Here is a 22,210-nt window from a genome sequence, read left to right as displayed (position 1 = left end):
GCGCACGTGCGCGCACGCACGTGCAAGTCTAGACATGAACTCCTGTCCTTCAACTATTTTTCTCCTTTTCATGCTAGTTCATCTAACTTAGTTTTTTTTTCCAATTTCAGTCTGTCATTGTGGAGATAAGTTCCTCAAATGAAATGGCTACACTCTTAGAGTATGTATTCAGCGTAAACAACTTGCTTTTTTTTTATTTAACAAGCCGTTTGTTGGGAATATGCCAAATTAATAAGTAATTTTGAATGCATTTTTCTTAATATCTGACATGAAATCTATTGAAACTTGCAGATCAGTTAGATTTTCTCAGCAGCTTGTTCTTTTTGCTCCTCAAGCTGTTCCTGTGCACGTCCATATTCAAGGTCTTATCCCAACGCTTTACTCAAGACAGGTAGATGCCGCTACTGTTATTTGCTTTCTTATTAACATTTCCCCTCTCATAGTGGCATTTTTTTTTCCAGCCAAGCCTTAGGTATTTAGCAGTGTCTACACTGCGTCACCTGATTGAAAGGGATCCGGTAAGGCCTTGAAGTTGAGATGTTTTATTTTAGTATTTGAGTTTCAAATGCCTAGCAGTACTTGAAATTCTATTGGTCCGCATATTCTCAAGCTGCCAACTTGTACAAAGTCAAGCTTAGTGGAATGCCTGTTTCATCTCCTTAAATTATATTTTCCATAATGGCCATGAGTTCAATAAGGTGTTAAGTGTAAAAATTATAGACAATTTTCTTCTGCCCTAAAGTTATCATGTTTGGGATGGTAGTAAATGTATCTTTTAGTCTATATTGCTTATATTGAAAAAGACTTGAGTTCTTTTAGTTTTTTCAAATCTAATTGCATGATCATATTCTTAGAGTTGCAGACAGCCGGTGAAAAGGATCTAACTTTTGGAAACTTGAAATTTTCTCGCAAATATTGGCTTGATTTTGCAAATGATGCGAAGACCGGATATTGCCATGGTTGCTGCAGCCTTCAGTCCCAGCAACATTTGTGAACACCATTTGCAAGAAATCAAACCAGTGTTTGCAAACAAATTTCAAAGTTTCCAACATTTAGCCCATTTTCATCGAATATATCCCCATTTAAAGCTTTATTTGACTATATTTTTCTGATTTGGAAGATTTTCATGCAACAAGTTGGTTGTCTTATTTAAAGATGAATCTTCTCTACCAGGCTGCAATGATCGACGAGAACATTGAAGAGAATCTGTTCAGTATGCTTGATGAAGAGACAGATTCTGAGTATGTTATTTTATTTGCATATATGATATATACTCCATTATAAATCCGTTCAGATATCTACATGGGCTCCATTGTGGTACTTTGACTAGCAATGTCTACAAAAATATACTATTCTAAATGGAAAGAGTTATATATAATGATGGTATTTTTCATAATGAATCTAGTATTCTAGTAATGCCAATCTTGTATTATCAATCTATATAAATTTTTGATATTGATTGTCAGATAGAAGTTCTTTGGACAAACCTATGAGGACTTATGTTTGTGATCAGTGAAATTATATTATTTGCCTAATGGTGTATTCAGTTCTTCTAGTGTTTGTTGTTTACAGGTGCCTGCTTTGCATTACTTGTCATTTGCAATGTTATATTTACATTTAGATGCCTTATGGCAAACCTGCAATTTTGTCTTGCTGTTTCTCAGATATATTACTCTGCTCTGATTCATTAGACATTACTTTGCTGTCATAATTTGTTTTTCCTAAACTGTGGGGCTAGTGTGTCACATTGAGAAAAGTACGTCATGGGACATGGGCTCCCATCTGTTGTTCCATTGAACCATTGGTATTGTGCCACTTGTAATTCAATAGTTGTATGTGACTGAATTGCAGACACACTTTCGGTTAGGAGTTGTATACTTGTATTACATCATTATTTTGGAGGACCTCTTTTTGTTCCTTTGCATATTTGATAGTCTATAATATCCTGTTTAACATGTTTTTCACTTTCATTGGCATATCTACTATCCGTCAGTTCTAAAATGTAAGAGGTTTTTAGTTTTGTCTTAAGTCAAACTTCTCTAACTTTGACTAAAGTTTATAGAAAAATATATTAACATCTACAATACCAGATAAATGCACTACAACAACAACAATAACATAGTCTTTTTTTCCCAAGTAAGTTGGGGTAGGCTAGAGATGAAACCCCAAAAAAAATAAGTTCAAGGTTCAGGCACTTTGATAGTTAGTCTCCAAGCACTCCTATCCAAAACTATCTCTTTAGAGATATTTCAATCCTTAAGGTCTCTCTTAACCGACTCATCCCACATCAGTTTAGGTCTACCTCTACCCCTCTTTACATTATCGACCCGCTCAAGAACCCCATTACGCACCGGTGCCTCAGGAGGCCTTCGTTGGACATGTCCAAACCATCTCAGCCGATGCGGGGTAAGTTTCTCCTCAATTGGTGCCTCCCCGACCCTATCCCGAATAACTTCGTTCCGGACTATATCCCTCCTTGTGTGCCCGCAAAACCACCGCAACATCCACATCTCTGCTACACTCAGTTGCTGGACATGTCGCCTTTTTGTAGGCCAACATTCAGCACCGTATAACATCGCCAGACGAATTGCTGTTCTATAGAATTTGCCTTTTAGCTTTTGTGGCACCCTCTTGTCACAAAGGATGCCAGAAGCTTGCCGCCATTTCAACCAGCCAGCTGAAATTCTATGCCTAACATCTTCATCAATGTCGCCATCCTTTTGTAGCACCGATTCTAAATACCGAAAAGTATCCTTCTGGACCACCACTTGCCCATCTAGACTAACGTCTCCTCCTCATGCCTAGTCGCGTTGAAATCGCACATCATGTACTCGGTCTTGGTCCTACTAAGTCTGAACCCTTTCGACTCTAACGTGCGTCTCCACAACTCTAACTTCCTATTAACCCCTGCTCTACTCTCGTCAACTAGCACCACATCATCAGCAAAAAGCATACACCAAGGGATCTCACCTTGTATATCCCTTGTGACCTCATCCATCACTAAAGCAAATAAATAAGGGCTCAATGCTGACACCTGGTGTAGGCCTATGTTAATAGGAAAGTCAGTGGTGTTGCTATCACATGTTCGGACAAATGTCGCATCCTTGTACATATCTTTAATGAGGGTAATGTACTTAGTTGGGACTTTGTGCTTCTCCAAGGCCTACCTACCACATGACATTTCTCGGTACTTTGTCATGTGCCTTCTCAAGGTCAATGAAGACCATGTGCAAGTCCTTCTTCTGCTCCCTATATCTCCATCAATTGTCGTATTAAGAAAATTGCCTCCATGGTTGACCTTCCAGGCATGAACCCAAATTGGTTTTGGGTCACACTTGTCACTCTTCTTAGGCGATGCTCGATAACCCTCTCCCAAAGCTTCATTGTATGGCTCATCAGCTTAATCCCACGATAGTTAGTACAACTTTGAATATCGCCGTTGTTTTTGAAGATAGGTACTAATATAATTCTCCATTCTTCCGGCATCTTGTTTGACCGAAAAATGAGATTAAAAAGCTTAGTTAACCATACTATTGCTCTATCTCCTAGTCATCTCCACACCTCAATGGAGATACCATCAGGGCCCATCGCTTTACCTCCCTTCATGCTCTTCAAAGTCTCCCCGTTCTCTACCTCCTGAATTCTCCTCACAAAACGTCTGTTGGTATCGTCAAAAGAGTCATCTAACTCAAGGGTAGGGCCCTCACTCTCCCCATTAAACAACTTGTCGAAGTACTCTCTCCATCTATCCATGATCTCCTCATCCTTCACTAGCAGTCGATCTGTCCCATCCTTAATGCATTTGATTTGGTTGATGTCCATTGTCTTCCGCTCGCGGATCCTAGCCATCCTATAAATGTCATTCTCCCCTTCTTTCGTGCCTAGCCGCTGATACAGGTCATCATACGCCTTATCTTTTGCTACACTCACAGCTCGCTTTGCAACCCTCTTCGCTAATTTATAGCCCTCGATGTTGGCTGCACTCTTGTCAAGGTGCAGGCGCTTGAAACACTCCTTCTTCTCCTTAATAGCCCTTTGCACCTCGTCATTCCACCACCAGGTGTCTTTCCCCTCCTGTTTGCCTCCCCTACTCACGCCAACACCTCTGAGGCCACCTTCCGAACACATGTTGCCATCTTTAGCCACATGTCATCTGAGTCTTCTCTTTCTTCCCAAGGCCCTTCACCTAGCATCATTTCCTTAAACGCTTGTGCCGCTTCCCCTCTAAGCTTCCACCACTTTGTTCTCGCAATTTTGGCACGTTTGTCCCGGTGGACACGTACCCGAAGACGAAAGTCCGCCACCACAAGCTTGTGTTGAGGGACACCACACTGCCCAGGTATCACCTTACAATCTAAGCAATCACGTCTATCCTCCCTCCTAGCAAGGATAAAGTCGATCTGGCTCGAGTGTTGTCCACTACGAAACGTCACAAGATGGGATTCCCTCTTCTTAAATACGGTATTCGCTATCAAGTCGTAGGCTAACGCGAAGTTCAACACATCCTCTCACTCTTGACTCCTGCTACCATACCCAAAACCCCCGTGCACTCGCACGAACCCTACATTAGTCGCAATCATATGGCCGTTGAGATCTCCTCTTATGAAGAGTTTCTCGCTGGTAGGCACGGTACTAACCATGTTATCTAGATCTTTCCAGAACTGTATCTTGGTGCTTTCACTAAGGCCTACCTGAGGGGCATAAGCACTGATCACATTCAAAACCGAATCTCCAACTACCAACCGGATTAGGATAATCCAGTCGCCTTGCCTTCTAACCTCTACGACTCCATCCTTAAGGCTCCTATCAATCAAGATGCCTACACCATTCCTACCCGGAGTTGCTCCCGTGTATTAAAGCTTGAAGCCAGTATCCTCAACCTCCTTCGTCTTCTGGCCCTTTCATTTAGTCTCCTGAACGCATAGAATATTTATACGCCTCTTAATTGCTGCATCAACTAGCTCTCGCAACTTACCCGTTAGGGACCCTACGTTCCAGTTACCTATACGAATCCTAGTTGGCTCGGCTAGTTTCCTTACCCTTCGCACCCTTGCTCATTTTTCACTACACTCGGGCGTAGATGTAGCGCGCCATTCAGGTGATGACCCGACACTTGCTCACTTATCATTGTACCCAGGTCACGATACGATGCGCCCTTGGGGGGATGGCGACCCGGCCCTTGCCCATTTATCACCACACCCGGGTTCCGATGTAGCGCGTCGCTAAGAGGGTTACACCCCCAACGAGTTTCTTGTGGGTTTCAAATCCATTAGAGTGACTATTTTTATGCTGGTTTGCCAAAACCTAACGCAACCCTCCTCCTTTACCCGGGCTTGGGACCAGATAAATGCACTATCAAGACATATTTTATGGTGGATTTGATGAAAATAATTTGATGTTGTGGATGTTGGTGCATTTTTTTTAATAACGTCAGTCAAAGTTAGAGAAATTTGACATAGGACAAAACTAAGATGGCCTACATTTTTGGAACAGGAGTATTTGAATTTTATTTAATTGTCCAGCTAAATTTACTTTTTGAAAAGTTATGAATTATGAAACGCTAATCACTAAGTGTTCAACTGTGCAGAATAGCATCGTTGGTTCGCACAACTATTATTCGCTTATTATATACATCATGTCCACTACGTCCATCGCGTTGGCTTGCAGTTCTACGAAATATGGTATGCTTAGTACATACTTTGCTTTGTAAATTTGTTAGCTGACTGTTCGACGAAATACTGATCAGTACATACTTCTACCGGTGAAACCAAAGCCGGTGAATCCACAAAAAGTAGCTTCACCTGGCTTCGAGTTCATTTTTACCTCGGTTTACACAACGGGTTCACGATACAGTACCTCGATTTGCGCAAAAATAGGTGAAGTGGAAGCCGTTAAGCTTTCCCAAAACGGGCCCCTAGTTTACACAATAAGCATAGTTTTGCTAGTTCTTTGGTTATATCTATGTACTTATGTACATAATTAGTGCAGTGGAAATCTTGGTTTGGAGTGTCACTAGCTGCAAACAGGCGGCTGCAGCAGAAAAAATCCAAGGCGGAGGGGAAAAATAATGGATCTTGGGGGGGATTAGATTAGTCTAACCCTAACCCTAATCCTTGCTCTGATCCCATATCACTAACCTTGGGGATTTGTGAAGATAAGATCTCCATTAGTGGAGATAGCAGTATATATATAACCTCATGGGCCATATGGGCCTATAGTATTATGGGCTTTAGCATGGAGTTAGTAAACTGATGTACTTTTTTTTTGTGACACTCAGGTTCTTGCTACATCAATTACAAGAAACACAGGTGAAGTTCTATCCAGTTCTGGACATAACCCCCCTGATAGTACACCTGAGAATGATGTATACTATGGAGAAGATGAAGACAACATGATTTCCAGCTCAAAGCAGGAGCAAGTCCACCGGGCGGCTTCTATATCTAGCCAGTTTCCTCAAAGGAATAAGCACCTCAGATATCGCACCAGGGTTTTTGCGGCAGAGTATGTTTACTATTTTTTATTTTTAATCTATTAATTCTTTTGTTGCTTCAACCAAGTTCAATTTGTCCTTTTTTTTTGAAAAACTAAGTTCAATTTGTCCTGAAGATGCTCTTTTTTCCCTTACTATTATTTTAATGATTTCCTATTGTGTGAAAACAGATGTGTTAGCCATGTACCAATTGCAGTTGGAGCAGAACCAGCTCATTTTGACCTCTTGTTGGCAAGGAGCGCAATAGCTAAAGGGACTCATCTGTCAAATGATTGGCTAGTGCTTAAGCTACAAGAGCTGGTCTCACTTTCATACCAGGTTTAGAAATAAATCAGATTTTACATTCTGACCATAAAACTATTGGGAGAACATTTTGTTTAAATTTACTAAACATTTAGCTGACAACTACCTTTGCATCGCAGATAAGTACTGGACAATTTGAAGGAATGCAACCGATAGGTGTCAAGCTTTTGTGTTTGATTATGGACAAGGTACACCAGCTATTTTGATATTATGGCCTGGAGATAATACATTATTCTAGTTTGTGCTGTGATGTTTAATCAGTCACGGCTCTTGTTCAAGGCAGGCATCTGAAATTTGCATCAGGGCTTAAATAACTAATTGCCTACATAGCTTGTCAACAAAGCATTCTTGTTGACAGTTAAAATGAGACGAACGTGTAGTAAATGGTTTGATGAGGTTTATTATTTCATTGTTCTGCAATTTAGTCTCCTGATTAAGCACAAGTGACAAATAGAGAAATCTACTATTCAACTTATTCAACTTACATGTTCATCTTTGTGTTGAGGAAATCAAATACATACTTTTGAGGTTATCTGATCAACTACCTATGTGATGTGATCATGCCAGTTTGATTGCGTATTTTCAACTACTTTGTACTTTAGATATACTATGAGCAGAAAATCTTGTATTGTTTATTTAACCAAAATTTATGTTTTAGAGTATTTATATTGCTTATATGAAAATGATGAGTAGATGCATCATGAAAAATACTTTATTAATTTTATATTACTATGCTTGTACAAATACATTGTGGAGTAAGAGGAGGGTCCACACGTGTGTGTGTGTTTCGAGTGTGTTGTATTTGGTGTTATTCTTCTTCTTAATGCAACGATACTGATACATAGCTCTGCTGCATATTCGAGAAAAAGAATATTTGCATCCTGTAGACCAAGGAAATTCAGGTTTCTCTACAACCAGGAATGCTATTGAATACTAATTCAGAGTTTTAGACCATGAGTTATGAGTTCTTAATGAATTAGTTGTTTTTTTTTTGCCTGTTTGCATGCTCATATGCGGCCAAGTCATTGATGTTATACCGTTAATATTTGCCCCATTGACTGTATTTGTTGCTTTGTTTTCTTTCCTCGATAGGCATGAATTTTTTCAGACTGGCTTAGCATGTCTGCCAAATCATAACATAGTGTCTTATGATTTTTTTTTAACTAGCGCTATGGATTATGATTTCTTTGGCTGTGAGTTCTTATATCTGCTTATATCTGCTGTTACAAATCATATCGTGACTATCTATTTCTTTTATAGTTTGCCATGGCAGTGGATCCTGAATTTCCTGGGCATATCTTGTTGGAACAATTTCAGGTGATTCTCAGATCTTAATTCCTTTTAAGAAAAAGAAATATGATGCTGGTGTGGCAGGGAATTGGGAGTTTATTAATCTGGAATTGCGGCTAACAATGGCAAGATTAAACCTACATTGTAATCCAGGAGGCTCTGAACTCCTGGGACTCGATTCTTTTGAACTGAACTCAAAACTCTACGGCTTAAATAATGCTGGGGCTAACAAGCAATGCTAACAACCAAAGATAACAATGACCATAATGATGCTAACAACCCTGCTGCTAACCAACCCAATCTATCCTATCATCCTGCATAGCTGCCACTGGCTTGTTGCTCCTCTGTTGCTGGTAGGTGTGCTGAACAAAGGAGTCCACAATAGGGGCTTGTTTGGTTGGAGGCCTTAGCCAGGCAACTTCTCCCAGGCAGCAATCTGAACCCCAGGCTGATGAAATCGACGGCCTGGAGGTGATGCCTGGCCCAGGCAGCAAATGGCAAGCTCAAACCAAACAGCCCCCTAGATGCCTTGGCGTGTGATTACATATCTGCGTGATTGGGAGAAAAAAGTAGCCTGGGACTTCTATGTATTACTGATAATGTCTAGCTGTTCGCAATCGCTGTTGGACGGCCGACCGCCTGGAAAAGAGAGGTCTTCCTCATCCCGATCAGTGTCCCCACTGCGACCGGGAGAATGAGATGATACAACACGTCCTCACCACCTATGTTGACCGGATACGCGGATACGGATACCGGTACGCGATACGGGGATACTCCGATACGCCATTTTTCCAAAAACAAGGATACGGGGATACGCCAATATATATATAAAATAAAAATAAATAAAAGTTTCAGGAACTAGAATGTGAGAAAATAGAAGTTTCAGGGACTATAATGCGTCATAAACTCATATATTCATATGTTCTATAATTATTAGAAAAGGGAAGGGGCAAAGGAAAAAAGAACCAACCTTATCTTTACCTGTTCGTCTGTTCCACGAATGGATGTCGGTCATCTTCTTCCCCAACCTCCGGCACTCTCTCTCTCTCTGTGTAGCGGCCAACTCCGGCGGCCGCGGCTCCTCTCCCTATCCGGAGGCCGCGGCTCATCCTCTCCCTCTCTAGCGGCCGCGCGGGCCGTGCGAGCCGTGCGAGGCTGCTGCGGGCCTGTGGCTGCGCGAGTGGGGATGAGAGGGTGGCACAGCTAAACAGAGGACTTTTATACGAAGCGATTGAGTGTTGTTAGGGTTTGAAGGTATCGGACAGGTATCCACCGGTATCCCACGAGTATCCGATTTATTTTTATTATTTGAAAATACCTAAATAGTCCGATACTTACGGGATACGTATCCGGGAGTATCCGTGGAGTACGGGTATCCGATACGGTATCCGATACCGGTATGTGAGTTTTGCGAAGTATCCGCGTATCATAGCTCACCACTTGTGTCTTTGCCCGGCAATTTTGGTTTCAAATTCTACAGCCCTTGAACCTCGGCTTTCTGGTCCCTAACCGTAGATCGACTTCTTTCGCTGACTGGTCTGGAAGAGGGTACCAAAACAACACAAAAAGGGTTTCAATTCCCTAGTTATACTTGGAGCATGGATCCTTTGGAAACACCGAAATGGTTGCATTTTTGATGGATCTGCCCCTAACCTCCAAGGTGCACTGCAGGCATTTCAGGACGAAGCACAACTTTGGCTATTTGCAGGGGCAAAAGGGCTTGCAGCCCTAGTCTAGGCAGTGAAGGGCAGTAGTGTCATCAGTGTTTTGGTGGTGGTCTGGTCCCTCAGTTTTTATCTTTCTGTAACAGTCCCTTTAGTATTTTGATGACTCCACCCTCATTCTGGTCCAAGGTTGGGGTGTGGGTTATTGTAATTGGACCATTCTTCTCCTTAATACAAAGATACGGAGCTCTCCTGCGTATTCGAGAAAAAAAAGATAATGTCTAGCTGTATAGGTACTGTTTAAAGATTTCATGGAACATATTTCTGATGCAGCCCATATTTGTTCTGATGTGCAGGCCCAACTTGTTTCTGCTGTTAGAACGGCCATAAATACTGCTTCTGACCCACTTCTTTTGGAGGCTGGACTAGAACTCGCTACTAGGGTTTGTATCAGAACAAGCACGAAATTCCTGTTTTGCTATTATTAGTGTCCCCCTAATCACACTACATGTATTTATTATACACTGTCATTTATAAGCATCTATGCTTAAAAAAAACAGGTTATGACAAGTAGCATAATTGGTGGGGACAGAGTGGCTCTTAATCGTTTGTTTTCTCTGATATCACGCCCGTTAAGTGACATCGAGGGCCTATTTTATCCATCTTTTGCTGACTGGGTTGTGTGCAAGGTATTTTAGTTCTCCTAAACTGACGCATACTTATATATCAGATAGTGTCCTCAGTATCTAACTTAGACTGTGTACGTGACAGATTAAAGTTCGCCTTCTAACTGCCCATGCAGCAGTCAAGTGTTACACCTATCAATTCTTGAGGATGAAGGAAAATGCTCCTGATGAATACCAGCAATTGGCACCTTCACTTGTTAACAGCTCAACTCTATTAGGAAAATACTGGATTGGAGTCCTCAAGGATTATGTTTCTATTAGCTTTGGTTTGCACACAAAAATCAATGTAAGACAGTCAACCAAGCCTCAACAATTCATTATGAGGATTACATAATTATATATTGATTTATATTCTATTCTCTTTTACAGTACAAGCCATTCCTTGATGGGATTCAGTCATTATTAGTCTCATCCAAGGTGCAGAAGTATCTTGATGAAGTTTGGGCATTAATTCTTCAAGCAACAGCTCTTGATGCTGCGCCTATGGAATTTGACATGAATAAATCTGATGATTTACTTGAACTGACATTTATATCTGGCCATTGTATGGTCCAATTAGATAGAACTGAATTTGAGTTCCTTTGGGGGTTATCTATTCTTGTACTATTTCATGCACGCCAATCATTGAAGAATAGTTCTTTGAAGATCAATCTTGACTTTAGACATGACAAAAACTTTGGGGGATTTATTGTTGAGGGACTAGATGATCAAAAATCTTGTGATCAGGTCTTACCTGTGTTGTTGTCCCTCACAGCAGAGGTCTTTTTCAGCAACAATTTCCTTTCAGTGGATATTTGCCAGGAACTTCTCCAGGTCAGTTTGCTTTTCTTATATTCATGTTTTCTAAGTTGTTAAACTTGCTAACTCCTATTTCATTGCATTGGTCATTAATTTACATTCTAACAGTATACATATGATTTTCATATTTCTAATTTAAATATCTTCAATGGTATTAATGACCAAATTTTCGCATGCATATTCGAGAGAAAAAAAATTCATGAGCAGAACTTTTAACTTGGACCGGATGCATGCCCAAAACATCATGTCTCTGTGACCAGAGCTAGTAGTTTTTATTCCCTCTATCCCAGAATATAGCTAGTTTTAGACTATCTCACACAGATTAAGGATAGCGATTAAAGGTCTAATGATGCGGCAAGGAAAGGCCAGCTTTGTTGATCTAAGTTTAACCAACTTGATACAAGGATCTAATCTCATTCGCTCTCCGAAGAGGCTCTGAACTTAGAAGATCTAATCCTTGTTACAGACTCCATAACCCAGCCGGCTTATATTATGTCGACTGCTAACAAACACTAACAACCTGCGACTAGATAACAACATGCCTATGGATGTGCCCAACAAAGGCATCCACAACATCTAAATTGCGTTTCATTTATTCTGTCCCTCTACATGCGTGATTAAAGGTCCCTGCTGAATTTATTTGCATGCAACAAAATTAAACCTGCATGGCACCATGTGGATGCAGATAAATGGGAAGGGTACTTTTGACGTGGCTCAACACCCCTGGGAACTCTGGACAAATTTCAAATGCTAAAAATAGCTATCTTTTGGGATGGAGGGAGTATTTAGGCACTTGGAAATGCAACTAAGCTTTATTTGCGTTTCCAAATAATGAGTTGCCATATACAAGTGTTAGATGTGGTACCTCAGTGTTTGCCTAAACGTGTGTAAACGGTAAAAACAAGGTATGCTTGTAGTTTATGGCCTAGTCGCCGAGTTAAACGCTAAATGTGGGTAGGCGGTTAACGTGGTCAGCAACAGTTAATTAGTGAACACATTTAAATGCTTGTCTAGATGAACGTGTGGGAGATAAGAAACCTTTCAGGCTTAAAATGGCAATTAAAATGTTAAAAAAGCTGCTTACCTTAGAAATGCTGTAAGGAAGATTGTTATTGCATGTGAGGTGAGGAACTGAGCCTAGCTTAGTTGGTTAAGGTGTGGATTCACGCATAGACCACCCAAATTCCTGTCCTCATTGAGGCAAATTTGGGTGCCTATTTCTTCATACAAATCCACCTAGTTCCTGATAGGTTGGTCGACTTTGTTTTTGTTTTATTGAATGGGAGATGAGTCCTTTTGTTGATTTTGGCAATGATGTTTCAAAATTGTTTTATATCGATGGGCTTTAAGTTCATTGAGGGTAATTGGTATTTACCCTTTTTAAACTTGTTCGTATTTATCATGTCAAAACATTTGTCCACTGATGGAGTTAAAAAAATATGATTATTGCACTTTATTTCACCATCACAATTTCATTATGAAAATGATGAAATAAATAATCAATATGGTAGCTGGGTAAGCATGGCCTTGTTCTGCTGTTTTTACTTAAATTCCATGCCTTCTTAATCTTTGCCATGGCGTAGTTGGACAAACTATCTTGAAAAAAGAGGGAATAGTATCTTAGCATAAATACCTTTGATTCTCCAACTGTGATCTTTCTTTGTAATTCCTGATGCATACCATCTACGTTTTAATTATGATCAAATACTAACCTAAGCCAGATGTCACAATCTGATTTTGTTTTCTGGAACACATAGGAAAGCTGCATATCTTTGTATTATAGAACTCTTCAAAAAAGAAAATATGACATCCCTACCCAGGATGAATTAGAGCCCACTAGTGGCCCATGTGTGAGGGGCATGGCACGTGTGGGAAATTGTTCCACCTTGTTAGTTGAGGGTAAGGTTCACCAACATATAAACCGAAGTGCCAAATGCATTCCAACTCCCGGGTTAACCCTTTTACGCGAAGCGAGGATGAAAGCATAAGCAGGGTTGATGAGTGCGTGATTTATTCAGTGTGCCAGTAGGACTGAGCCATATTTGGACTGGGGCGTTACAGAAGAGCACCCCAACTCACACAGGCACTTGCAAATGCACCCACCGACCCACACAACCATGACCCTGATCAACCTTGAAATGAGGCAGCCTCTGAGCCCATTGGCTCCAGGCAAGCACCATACAGCCTCAGTGGCAATCTGATTAAATATAACTTCTTATTCTTGCAAACCTTAAAAAGTAGATTTGGTGTATCCTTTACTCTAAAAACCATTCCTATATTGACAATATTTTTGTGCCAGTGCAGGCTCTTACATATGCTGATTGCTCAAGTGCTCCTATCATCCGTCTGTTCACTCAGGTAAGTCATTCTGCTGATAATTACCGCAGCCTATGTTAGATCAATCAATCACAGTTCAGTGCTAACCTTTTCAAATGAAAAAAAGGCAACATATTGCATTTTTTTCAATGACAATTCTTTATGCTTATGGAATGTAGTAGTCCACTAGGCCTAAATGTGAGCATCTGTGATGGAATAAATATGGTAGTAGTAGGGATACAGGAATAACTGGCTGGTTGCCCTCCCTTTGGAGGTTCTGACTGCTTTTAAGGTTCTTGTTTGATTATGAATGCTGCTGCTGCTAGGTATAAGCCATGAAGATTAATAGATAACCCTAGCAAACTAATAACTTGATCTAATCCTAAAAAGGCTAACAAACCAACTATCTAAAAGTAACCGCGTGAACAGTACATCTCTATCCTTTGGCACTGCTGGTGGGCCCTGACTGGCCTCAATACCATGACAGTTGTATGTTTAAGATGTTGGGCATAATTTGATTGATGTAGAGTATGCTTATGGCTGCTTATTGTCTGTGTTTGCATAAGGTAGAGGAGATAGAATAAAACATGTGATACATGCAGTGTAAATAGAAGATATAAAATTGAAACATGGATAATATTGACAGCTTTTGTTTTACATGGTAACATGGCACTGTTTTTCTACTTGTAACTTCTGAGTTTAAACTTGACATCATCAGCTAGTGCTTTTATTCTTCTTGTTAACTTGCTGACCTATTTTTGGCTTCACAGCATTTTTGTTCTCATATACCCACCTAATTTAGATCCAAGTAACAATAGCTAATTCCCGTTGGAAGTTTGAGCTGCAGTTCTCTAGCATCTAATGGCGCTTAAGTCCTAGTGTTATCATTGCTCTAACGAGATTAACCGATGTGGTGGGGATTTTTTTTTGTAATTGGATCTTTTCCTTCTTAATACAAAGATACGCAGTCTCTTGCATATTCGAGAAAAAACGAGATTAACCGATGTGGACTTCCTTATTTGTGAGTGTTGGTGTTCTCTTCTTTATTTGAAGGATTAATAGTGTCTCTGGTGAAAGAGCGATGACTCGGGAAATAGTAGATTGATTGTGAGGTGCATAGCACGGGTTACATATATATGCAAGGAGGTCCTAGGATTGGTTTATAGAAGGCACCAAATCAGGAGATCCTTGCCTAATCAATCATCTACAAAACCCAAGCATGATCACGAGGCCAATGGGCCTGTGCGGCTGCAGCCAAGAAAGCCCAAAGGGCCTAACCGAATTACATTCTTCTAACATCTGATACCATTCCTTTTTTTTTGGGAACCATCTGATACCATTCCTTTTGCATCTAGGTAGCAGTATTCAAGGATAACCCAGCAACAGTTTTCTTTTTTTTTCTAAAAAATAAGCAAAATGCTTCCTTGCATATTGCTTATTTGTAATGAGACTACTGACTAACTTTTGTTTCACCATGAAGGTTATCAGGCTCTGCCCTGACAGCTTCTTTGAGGTTGAAGCCTTTGTCTCCTCTGCATTTGAGTTATTCTCTCAGTATCTCAGCATGATACTTCAATGGTAATCTTGCCACATTGTAGTTCATTTTAGACTTTTTTGCTGCATGTTCATCATTTCAAGCTTCCTTGCTGCAGTGTTGCTAGATTCAAATCAATTGCTGGTGTTAAGTCATAACCTTTTGTTCCTTATTAAATAAAATATTGGCAATAAGTTCTGTATTTGTTATCACTGCAGTAGGGATGGGAGATCTCAGAAGTATTCAAGTAATACCTTGATTTCTGAGTTGTCTATTGCAAGTGAGATGATGGCTTCTCGAATGAAAGGAGAGGTAGTGATAGGCTAGGCTATTCCTGGTCATGTCTAGTGCAAAACTGCCTTGGTACTTTCATTCATGGAACCTAATAGCCTGTCTCATCTAGCAGGATCTGTGGAAGCTGATGATGATACTGGTATCCACATCACAACAATCATTTGAACAAGTGTCGACTAATATATGCTTGTCAAATATAATCTCCTTCCTTCAAAATATCTTTCCTTTCATGAGGAAATATTTTAGAGGTACCATCTTCTGTTTTTCTTTATTTCTTGTTATTCTATAAACATATTCACCCAGTGTTTTCAAGGTGTCGCCTAGGCGACAAGGCGGTGGTGGCTCGCCTCGCCTAAGGTGTCACCGTAGTCCGCCTTAGCCCGCCTAGGCGATAAGGCGGAGGTGGCTCGCCTCACCTTGCCTTAACGCTTTAAAAACACTGTATTCACCTGTCCTGATCCACTTATCTTTACGTGAAAATTTTGCATTGTCCTTAAATGTGCTGATTTTTTTCGCAAAAGAATGAACTTATCTATTGTTATTGGCAAGTGGCAACTAATTGTAGTTTATTCATTGCTTCCCTTAGGATTTAGTAAACTGCAAAAATACATTTGAAATGGTATGAAAATAGGCGTTGATGTGTTCCCATCCTTTAAAAGACAAACAATCTGATAAAAACTCAGAAAGCTGCAACTGCTCGTTGGAACATGGTCCAGTTTGCTTTACTTATGAAACAGTAAACACAATTTAATGACATAGTAACAAAATTGAATTGCTCGCAGTTTTTCCCTGAATACGCAGGAGAGCTGAGCATCATTGCATTAAGGAGAAATTTACATAGAGTACACACACATATGCCTGGATGAATTGCTCACCAATGCTTACCATTTCCTTGAACACATAGGAGAGCTGCGTATCATTATATTAAAGGAGAAGAGAGGGCTAGTACCCTAAGTACATCACACCCATACAAAGTTTAAAATATTACATATGTGCCCGTGATTAGACAAAAGATGACCTTGAAACTATCAACTACTCATTAGGATCCAAGGCTGTCAAGAGGGAGAGACTTCGAGCCCCATCCCCCCAGCCATCACCCCCAGTTGTGCTGCTGCTTCAGCTAGCAGCAAGGGTCCTGCCATTCTAGGTGCCACTCCAGCGAAAACACTGTGGTTCCTGTGCCATGGAGTCCAAGCACCAAGGATGACAAGATAATTAAGTGTTTGGAAATGTTAGCGCGCCCCACCTAGCCAACCCGACCATAAAACCCAGGTGTTATAGTGGGAGGGGTGGGGGCCTTTATCCTTGGTCCAACATCCCCCCTACGGCGTGCGAGCCCGGCATAGCCCGCAATAGGTTCTAGTGCCCGGCGTAGCCTGCAACAGGTCTCAGCACACGAGAGACGCAGGGGAAATCGCGCAGCGGAAATGCGTGGCCGGGAGGGATCGAACCCAGGACCTCGGCTCTGGTACCAAGTTAGAGTGCCCCACCTAGCCAACCCGACCATAAAACCTAGGTGTTATAGTGGGAGGGGTTGGGGCTTTTATCCTTGGTCCAACAGGAAAATCAGCACAGGTTAGAAGGTTTGCTAACTTGTTATGGGCTGCTGGAGCTGAGGAGACTCTGATTTTGAGCCTCTTATTTATAGATGAAATATAGACTGCAAGATAGCCATAGTGCCTTACTTCCTAAGGCAAAGAGTAGACTTGACTTAGTAGACTTGACTTTCTTACACATTAAGACAAAGACTTGACTCAAGCTTGCTGCCTAAGTCTTGACTCTACTTCTAATGAGAGTGGAGGATGATCTAGCTAGGGAAATTAGATTAATACTGGTTAGACAAGCAAAGAAAACAAGGATTACTACTAGCATTAAGTTCATTATATATCCAACCATTGACAGTCTCACTTGCACTGCTCCACCCATCAGAAGTTCAGAACTTCCATCCTGGGCTGACGGTTCTTAGACAGGTGTATGTGTGCGTGTGTGGGACCCGCGCCCAGGCAGTGGCAAGCCTGCTACTGATTCATGGGTATTTATTTAGTTGAATACCCAAATTTTTGGCCAAAAAATGTATATACATAGTATAGAACATGTATATGTATCAAAAACAGAAAATAAGAGTGTCTCTAAAAGAATTCTTAAATCTTAGTCTCTAACTCTCTATATCCAGGATTTGAGATTTGGGTATTCGAAATTTTCAAAGGGCGGATTTTTTTTTTCTTGGGCATCCTAAAGTATATATTCATAGCACATAATTAAGTACTAAAATCATAACATTTATCTAACTTGAAATTGTTCATCACGAAATAATAGATGTACCAAATGATCAACATATCCAAGTTGCAACATGTGAAATAAATAGAGGATACAACAGCAAAATGATATGAAAGCATACAAATTCAGCCTACAGGTTAACTGGGCTTGAAGGAGGTGAAGTAATGGGCATGTGGGAGTAGTTGGGCCACCCTAACTGGGCTTGTAGGAGGTGAAGCAGTGAGCCAATTGAGCCTAAGATACAAATTGCAATTGGAAAGCCTGTCTTGTGGTGTTATTTGGTATTTTATGAAACATACATATATTATACACTATATATATAATTTTTTGCCAAAAGTTTTGGGTATTCAATTGAAATACCCATGAATACACATGGGGCCCGCCCCTGATTCCACGTAACCCTAATTGCTTTCAACGTTGATAGCTCTTGGAGCCTAAAGTTTGTGAGGAAGCTGAACCAAAACTGTGTTGCGTGACACGGTCAGCAAGTGATCAGTTGTTTCCTCTTCTTGATCACAGTGAGGACATCGGATAGGGTGCGGTAGGTTCCTTTGAGCAAGTCGATCTGCAGTCCAGCACCTCCTGTAGACTACTTGCCAAAGGAAGAACTGGCATTTGCTTGGTGCCTGTCACTTCCAAATGCGATACCAGGACCGGAACAAAACAGACCCTTGAAAGAAGTTTGCATAAGCTGATTTACTTGATTACTGTCCCTAGCAAGAGAGCTTCCAACGATGTGTACAATGCTTAGCATAACTTAACCAAGTTAATTTCACGTAGTGTTCATTTCTCCTCTTTAACACAGATGAGCTCAGAGAGGACCTTCTTTGGTAATTTATAAGGCTCTACCGTTTTCAGTGTTCCTTTCACATTTTGTACTTTTAAGGTTTGGTTGGAACAGAATATTCAATAAAATGGAATGTTTATTCTGGTAGGCCCCTTGAGCACTAACAAGTGGGCCAACCCATAAGTTGCTGCCCCATCATTACCCCACAACTCCTAATGTTTAGCTAACATTTAAAGTTGATGGCACAAAAGGGACGTTAAAAATGTACCTTAGAAGATACCTACCTAGATAATTGCTGGACCAAAAATTAACTCTTCCCTTATGAACATGAGATAATAAGAGCATTGTTCAATAAGAATGATTATAAGTATTGGCTCCCCATTTGTTTTGTAGAAAGAGCAGAATCACATGGTGAGCAGATGCATCCTAAAGTTGTTTTAGGAGCTTCGGTTAGCCTAGTGGCATACTTCTGTACAGAGTGTGCTAAAAGGATTTCATTGCTTGAAAACAAGATTTCTGATTCCTACAAGCTGTTGGCAAAGATACTACATTTTTGCTTAGGAGAAGCCACTGTTTTTGCAAAACTTGTTCATGAGATTGGAAATCTAAGTGAAAATGGAAGTAGCAACAATGTGCTCCTTTGGGGCAGCTTCAGGCAGTGCGCACAGGTTATTCAGGGTTCACTTCATAGTACCAACATACAGGTAGATATCTCTGCTTATTATTGGCTCCCAGAATATAATTCATTGCTAGTGGTTAGTTGTGATGTTGTTTTCACTAAGCAGGTGCACATGCTGGGTTTGCATGTACTGAGAAGCTATGCACAGAAGGAGCTGACTGAAGGTTCAGAAACAAAGACAGATTCTTTTATGATGTTACTTACAGAATTGTTGGGAGATGTGTTTTTGGTGATGCAGACTACATTGAAGGTACTGTATGGAATATTATTAACTATACAGTTGTTGAAATTTCTGCAAAATAGGGTGTTGTTATCTACTTATCTGACATAGTTGTCACTCCAGGAATGTTCAAATAAAGAATCTGTCGGTGTTATTGATGAATGTTTGAAACTTCTTTTCCTCTTCTACACACTGGCACAATCAAAGAAATACCAACAAGATGCTACAACTCTTCTGCTGGAGGCCTTACTAATGGTTTTCTATCTCTCCAGTGATACAATTTCACAGGTAGAATTTATTTTATTTTTCATCTAATCGTGCGACCAAAAAAAATATGATGTTCAGTTTTCTACAATGTTCTGTTTCAGGAACTTGCTGAAGTAAACACTATTTCCAAGAAGTTGTTCTCTCATTTTATTCAGATTCCATCTGTTGCTATACAGCTCAAGGATATAATGCTTTCTGCACTACCTGAAAGGAGACAACAGCTTCAGGTATTCCTTACTATGTGTATATTTTCTTTTTGAAGGAATTTCGTATGTGGTAATCGTACATAAATGTATCAATGCATGCTGGTTTGTTTTATGCTTGATGTTCATGATCTTAAGAATTTGTCAATGCCATCCATACTCTCTGCATTTGTTGCTGGACTTCTATATTCCTGATACTGCTTCCTTTGCGCCTTGAAATACCCAATAATCTTTGCATATCTGTAGGACATGGTCCGAGCTTCAGTTAGTCAAGGCCAGATAACAGTGCCAGTGAATATGAGTGCACGCTCAGAGCAGAATGTCCAAAATAGTAACATCAAGCAGAATGTCCAGGATATTAACAAAATCCCTGGGTTCTCAGCTGAGTCCACCCCTGAAGGTTCTGAGTGTTTGCAAGGGAAGGATGAAAAGGAAGTTGATGATGATGACTGGGACGCTTTCCAGTCTCTTCCAGCAACTGCTGCTAATGATGCTGTTGATTCTGGTGACAACTCTTCTGATAAAAAACAGATCCCTCAGGAAAATATTAGTGATGCCAACATTGCAGCTGGTGTTATGGAAGGCAGAACTTGTGGCAAGGAACTTGATGAGCCCTCTGATTTGCAATGCGCAAGTACTGAACAGCAGGCAAACCATGAACTCCCAGGGTCATTCCAAGAAGATAATGTCAAACTTGAAAGACATCCATCAGTTGATGGGAAAAAGCCATTGGCCTATATTGAGACGGCTGATGAACTGCTGCAGGTTCATGAAGACGCTGATCGAGCAAGTGAAGATCTCAAAGGTGTGTCTACAGAAATTCACAGGATTGAAGTAGATGTCCACGATGGAAATGTTACTTCTAAAGATGATTCCCCAAGAAATTCAAGCATTCTGTCAGATATCACAGAGGAGTCCAACAAGGGCAGCGACATTGCAGAGAGTTGATGGAAAGTTTGTGAAGGATGAGAGCAAAAAAGAGCTCAGGGTTGACCTCTTACGATGCTGGCATACCAGGTAGCATGTCAGGAAATGTGATGAGTGAGAGTGAAGGAAATGAGCATCCTTTGGAATTTGGATGTGTTCACCAATTCAGAACCCTCTCAGGAGGGAATGTCAGATTTCATGTCATAACTAGGATGAACATGCGACCAACCTTTTCAAAAACTGTAGAGGACACCCATGATTCAGGAAGTAAAATATAAAGATTTGGATCCTTGTATATGTGCCTCATTGTACTTTTGAAATATGAGTGTGCAGTTCTGTAGTCTGGTTGAGTGTGCAGTTCTGTAGTCTGAAATAACCGTTTGCACCGATATGTGGCCATGGAGGAGAAACATTAATGCATGGTCCATGGTACAATGTCGATCTGTATGGGCAGTAATGAAAGAGCTAGCTGAGTTGAAGTGTAAACTTTGTTCACCAGTACTTTAAGATGGACTTCAGAACTTGCAAGCTGACTGAACACTTATACCAACTGTTTGATCTCATGTTTGTGTTAGGTTGTGTTGTAAATTTTGGGACAACATTCTTTCTGCTTGTACTCCTACCTATGTAGGATTCCCTAACTCATCCTCTTATTCATCATTTCCTGGACTTTTGTAAGGGGCAATAGCACAAGCAGAGCCTTTATAGAGCAGTTGGATTGCGCCTTAGTCACTAGCATACGTTTTCTTGCTTTGAGCTACTAGCGCAGATTGTTCTGGTTTAGCCCGTGAAATACATGATGGAGTAATCTTTCCAAGTAGTGTAAAGAGTGTGGAACATAAGAAAACGATATTTATCACAATTCTTATTCCACCACTTTGGATTGCCCCCATCAAAGATAGGAAAATCTGGCCTATTGGGTGCTGATCCACTCGATCTTATGCTATGCATTTGTGACCAAGGCGAGGTAAGATCATGAATACAAGATGGCGAGGAGTCATGACAAGTTTGGGGAGTGTTGCTCGTACCCTCATTGCATGTTTTAAAATAGGACATACTGCATGTGATTTACTATTGACTTCCAAGTCGACAGGAGATTCTATTTCTTTCACTCTACACTATGTACTTACTTTTCCGGCTATGCGAGAGAGAGATTCTTTATTTACTTCATAAGCTAATATGACGGATTCTAGGTGAGTGCTGGTAGACTTGACCCCAATCAATGATCTCCACTATACCTATGTCAATGCCTATATGTACTCATCTGTGGTCCTCTGCTTACTCTCCCTATATTCCATTCAGAAGGCAATAAGCTTCTTACATTCATTAACTCTTCCCTCAGAAAGAAAAGAAAGGAATATCGAGTTGACTTATCTAAGTATCTTACCTATTTCCATAGCCCTATCCAAGCAAAGACTCAGCTTATGCACGAGAACAGAAGGAGTTGTACCGGCAGGCTAACGAGAAGAGGAGTC

General features: G+C 40.6%; 1 protein-coding gene across 9 annotated transcripts in view; it reads left to right on the top strand.

Annotated features, from left to right (window-relative positions):
- LOC120703602 (protein SWEETIE-like) overlaps positions 1-21,597 on the top strand; it is a 56,474-nt gene extending 34,877 nt beyond the window's left edge. For 2 of the 9 annotated variants that reach the window (XM_039987727.1, XM_039987730.1), the window contains exons 27-48: positions 111-160; positions 292-391; positions 462-518; positions 1,174-1,241; positions 5,588-5,681; positions 6,278-6,501; positions 6,661-6,808; positions 6,913-6,981; positions 8,054-8,110; positions 10,104-10,190; positions 10,308-10,436; positions 10,519-10,719; positions 10,803-11,246; positions 13,536-13,589; positions 15,028-15,125; positions 15,300-15,393; positions 15,488-15,623; positions 18,833-19,143; positions 19,225-19,368; positions 19,462-19,626; positions 19,707-19,832; positions 20,055-21,475. In XM_039987727.1, the coding sequence (XP_039843661.1) occupies positions 111-160; positions 292-391; positions 462-518; positions 1,174-1,241; positions 5,588-5,681; positions 6,278-6,501; positions 6,661-6,808; positions 6,913-6,981; positions 8,054-8,110; positions 10,104-10,190; positions 10,308-10,436; positions 10,519-10,719; positions 10,803-11,246; positions 13,536-13,589; positions 15,028-15,125; positions 15,300-15,393; positions 15,488-15,623; positions 18,833-19,143; positions 19,225-19,368; positions 19,462-19,626; positions 19,707-19,832; positions 20,055-20,756 (3,558 nt within the window). In that variant the 3' untranslated portion in view covers positions 20,757-21,475. Of the gene's footprint in view, positions 1-110; positions 161-291; positions 392-461; positions 519-1,173; positions 1,242-5,587; positions 5,682-6,277; positions 6,502-6,660; positions 6,809-6,912; positions 6,982-8,053; positions 8,111-10,103; positions 10,191-10,307; positions 10,437-10,518; positions 10,720-10,802; positions 11,247-13,535; positions 13,590-15,027; positions 15,126-15,299; positions 15,394-15,484; positions 15,624-18,832; positions 19,144-19,224; positions 19,369-19,461; positions 19,627-19,706; positions 19,833-20,054 lie in introns of those variants that run through there. The other 7 variants (XM_039987732.1, XM_039987731.1, XM_039987726.1 and 4 more) reach the window with 6 other exon arrangements.
- Positions 21,598-22,210: the final 613 nt, after the last annotated feature.

The sequence above is a fragment of the Panicum virgatum genome, chromosome 4K (genome assembly GCF_016808335.1).
Source record: "Panicum virgatum strain AP13 chromosome 4K, P.virgatum_v5, whole genome shotgun sequence".
NCBI lineage: Eukaryota > Viridiplantae > Streptophyta > Magnoliopsida > Poales > Poaceae > Panicum > Panicum virgatum.
The sequence above is the reverse complement of the archived record's forward strand: the minus strand, read 5'-3'. Positions and strand labels throughout refer to the sequence as shown.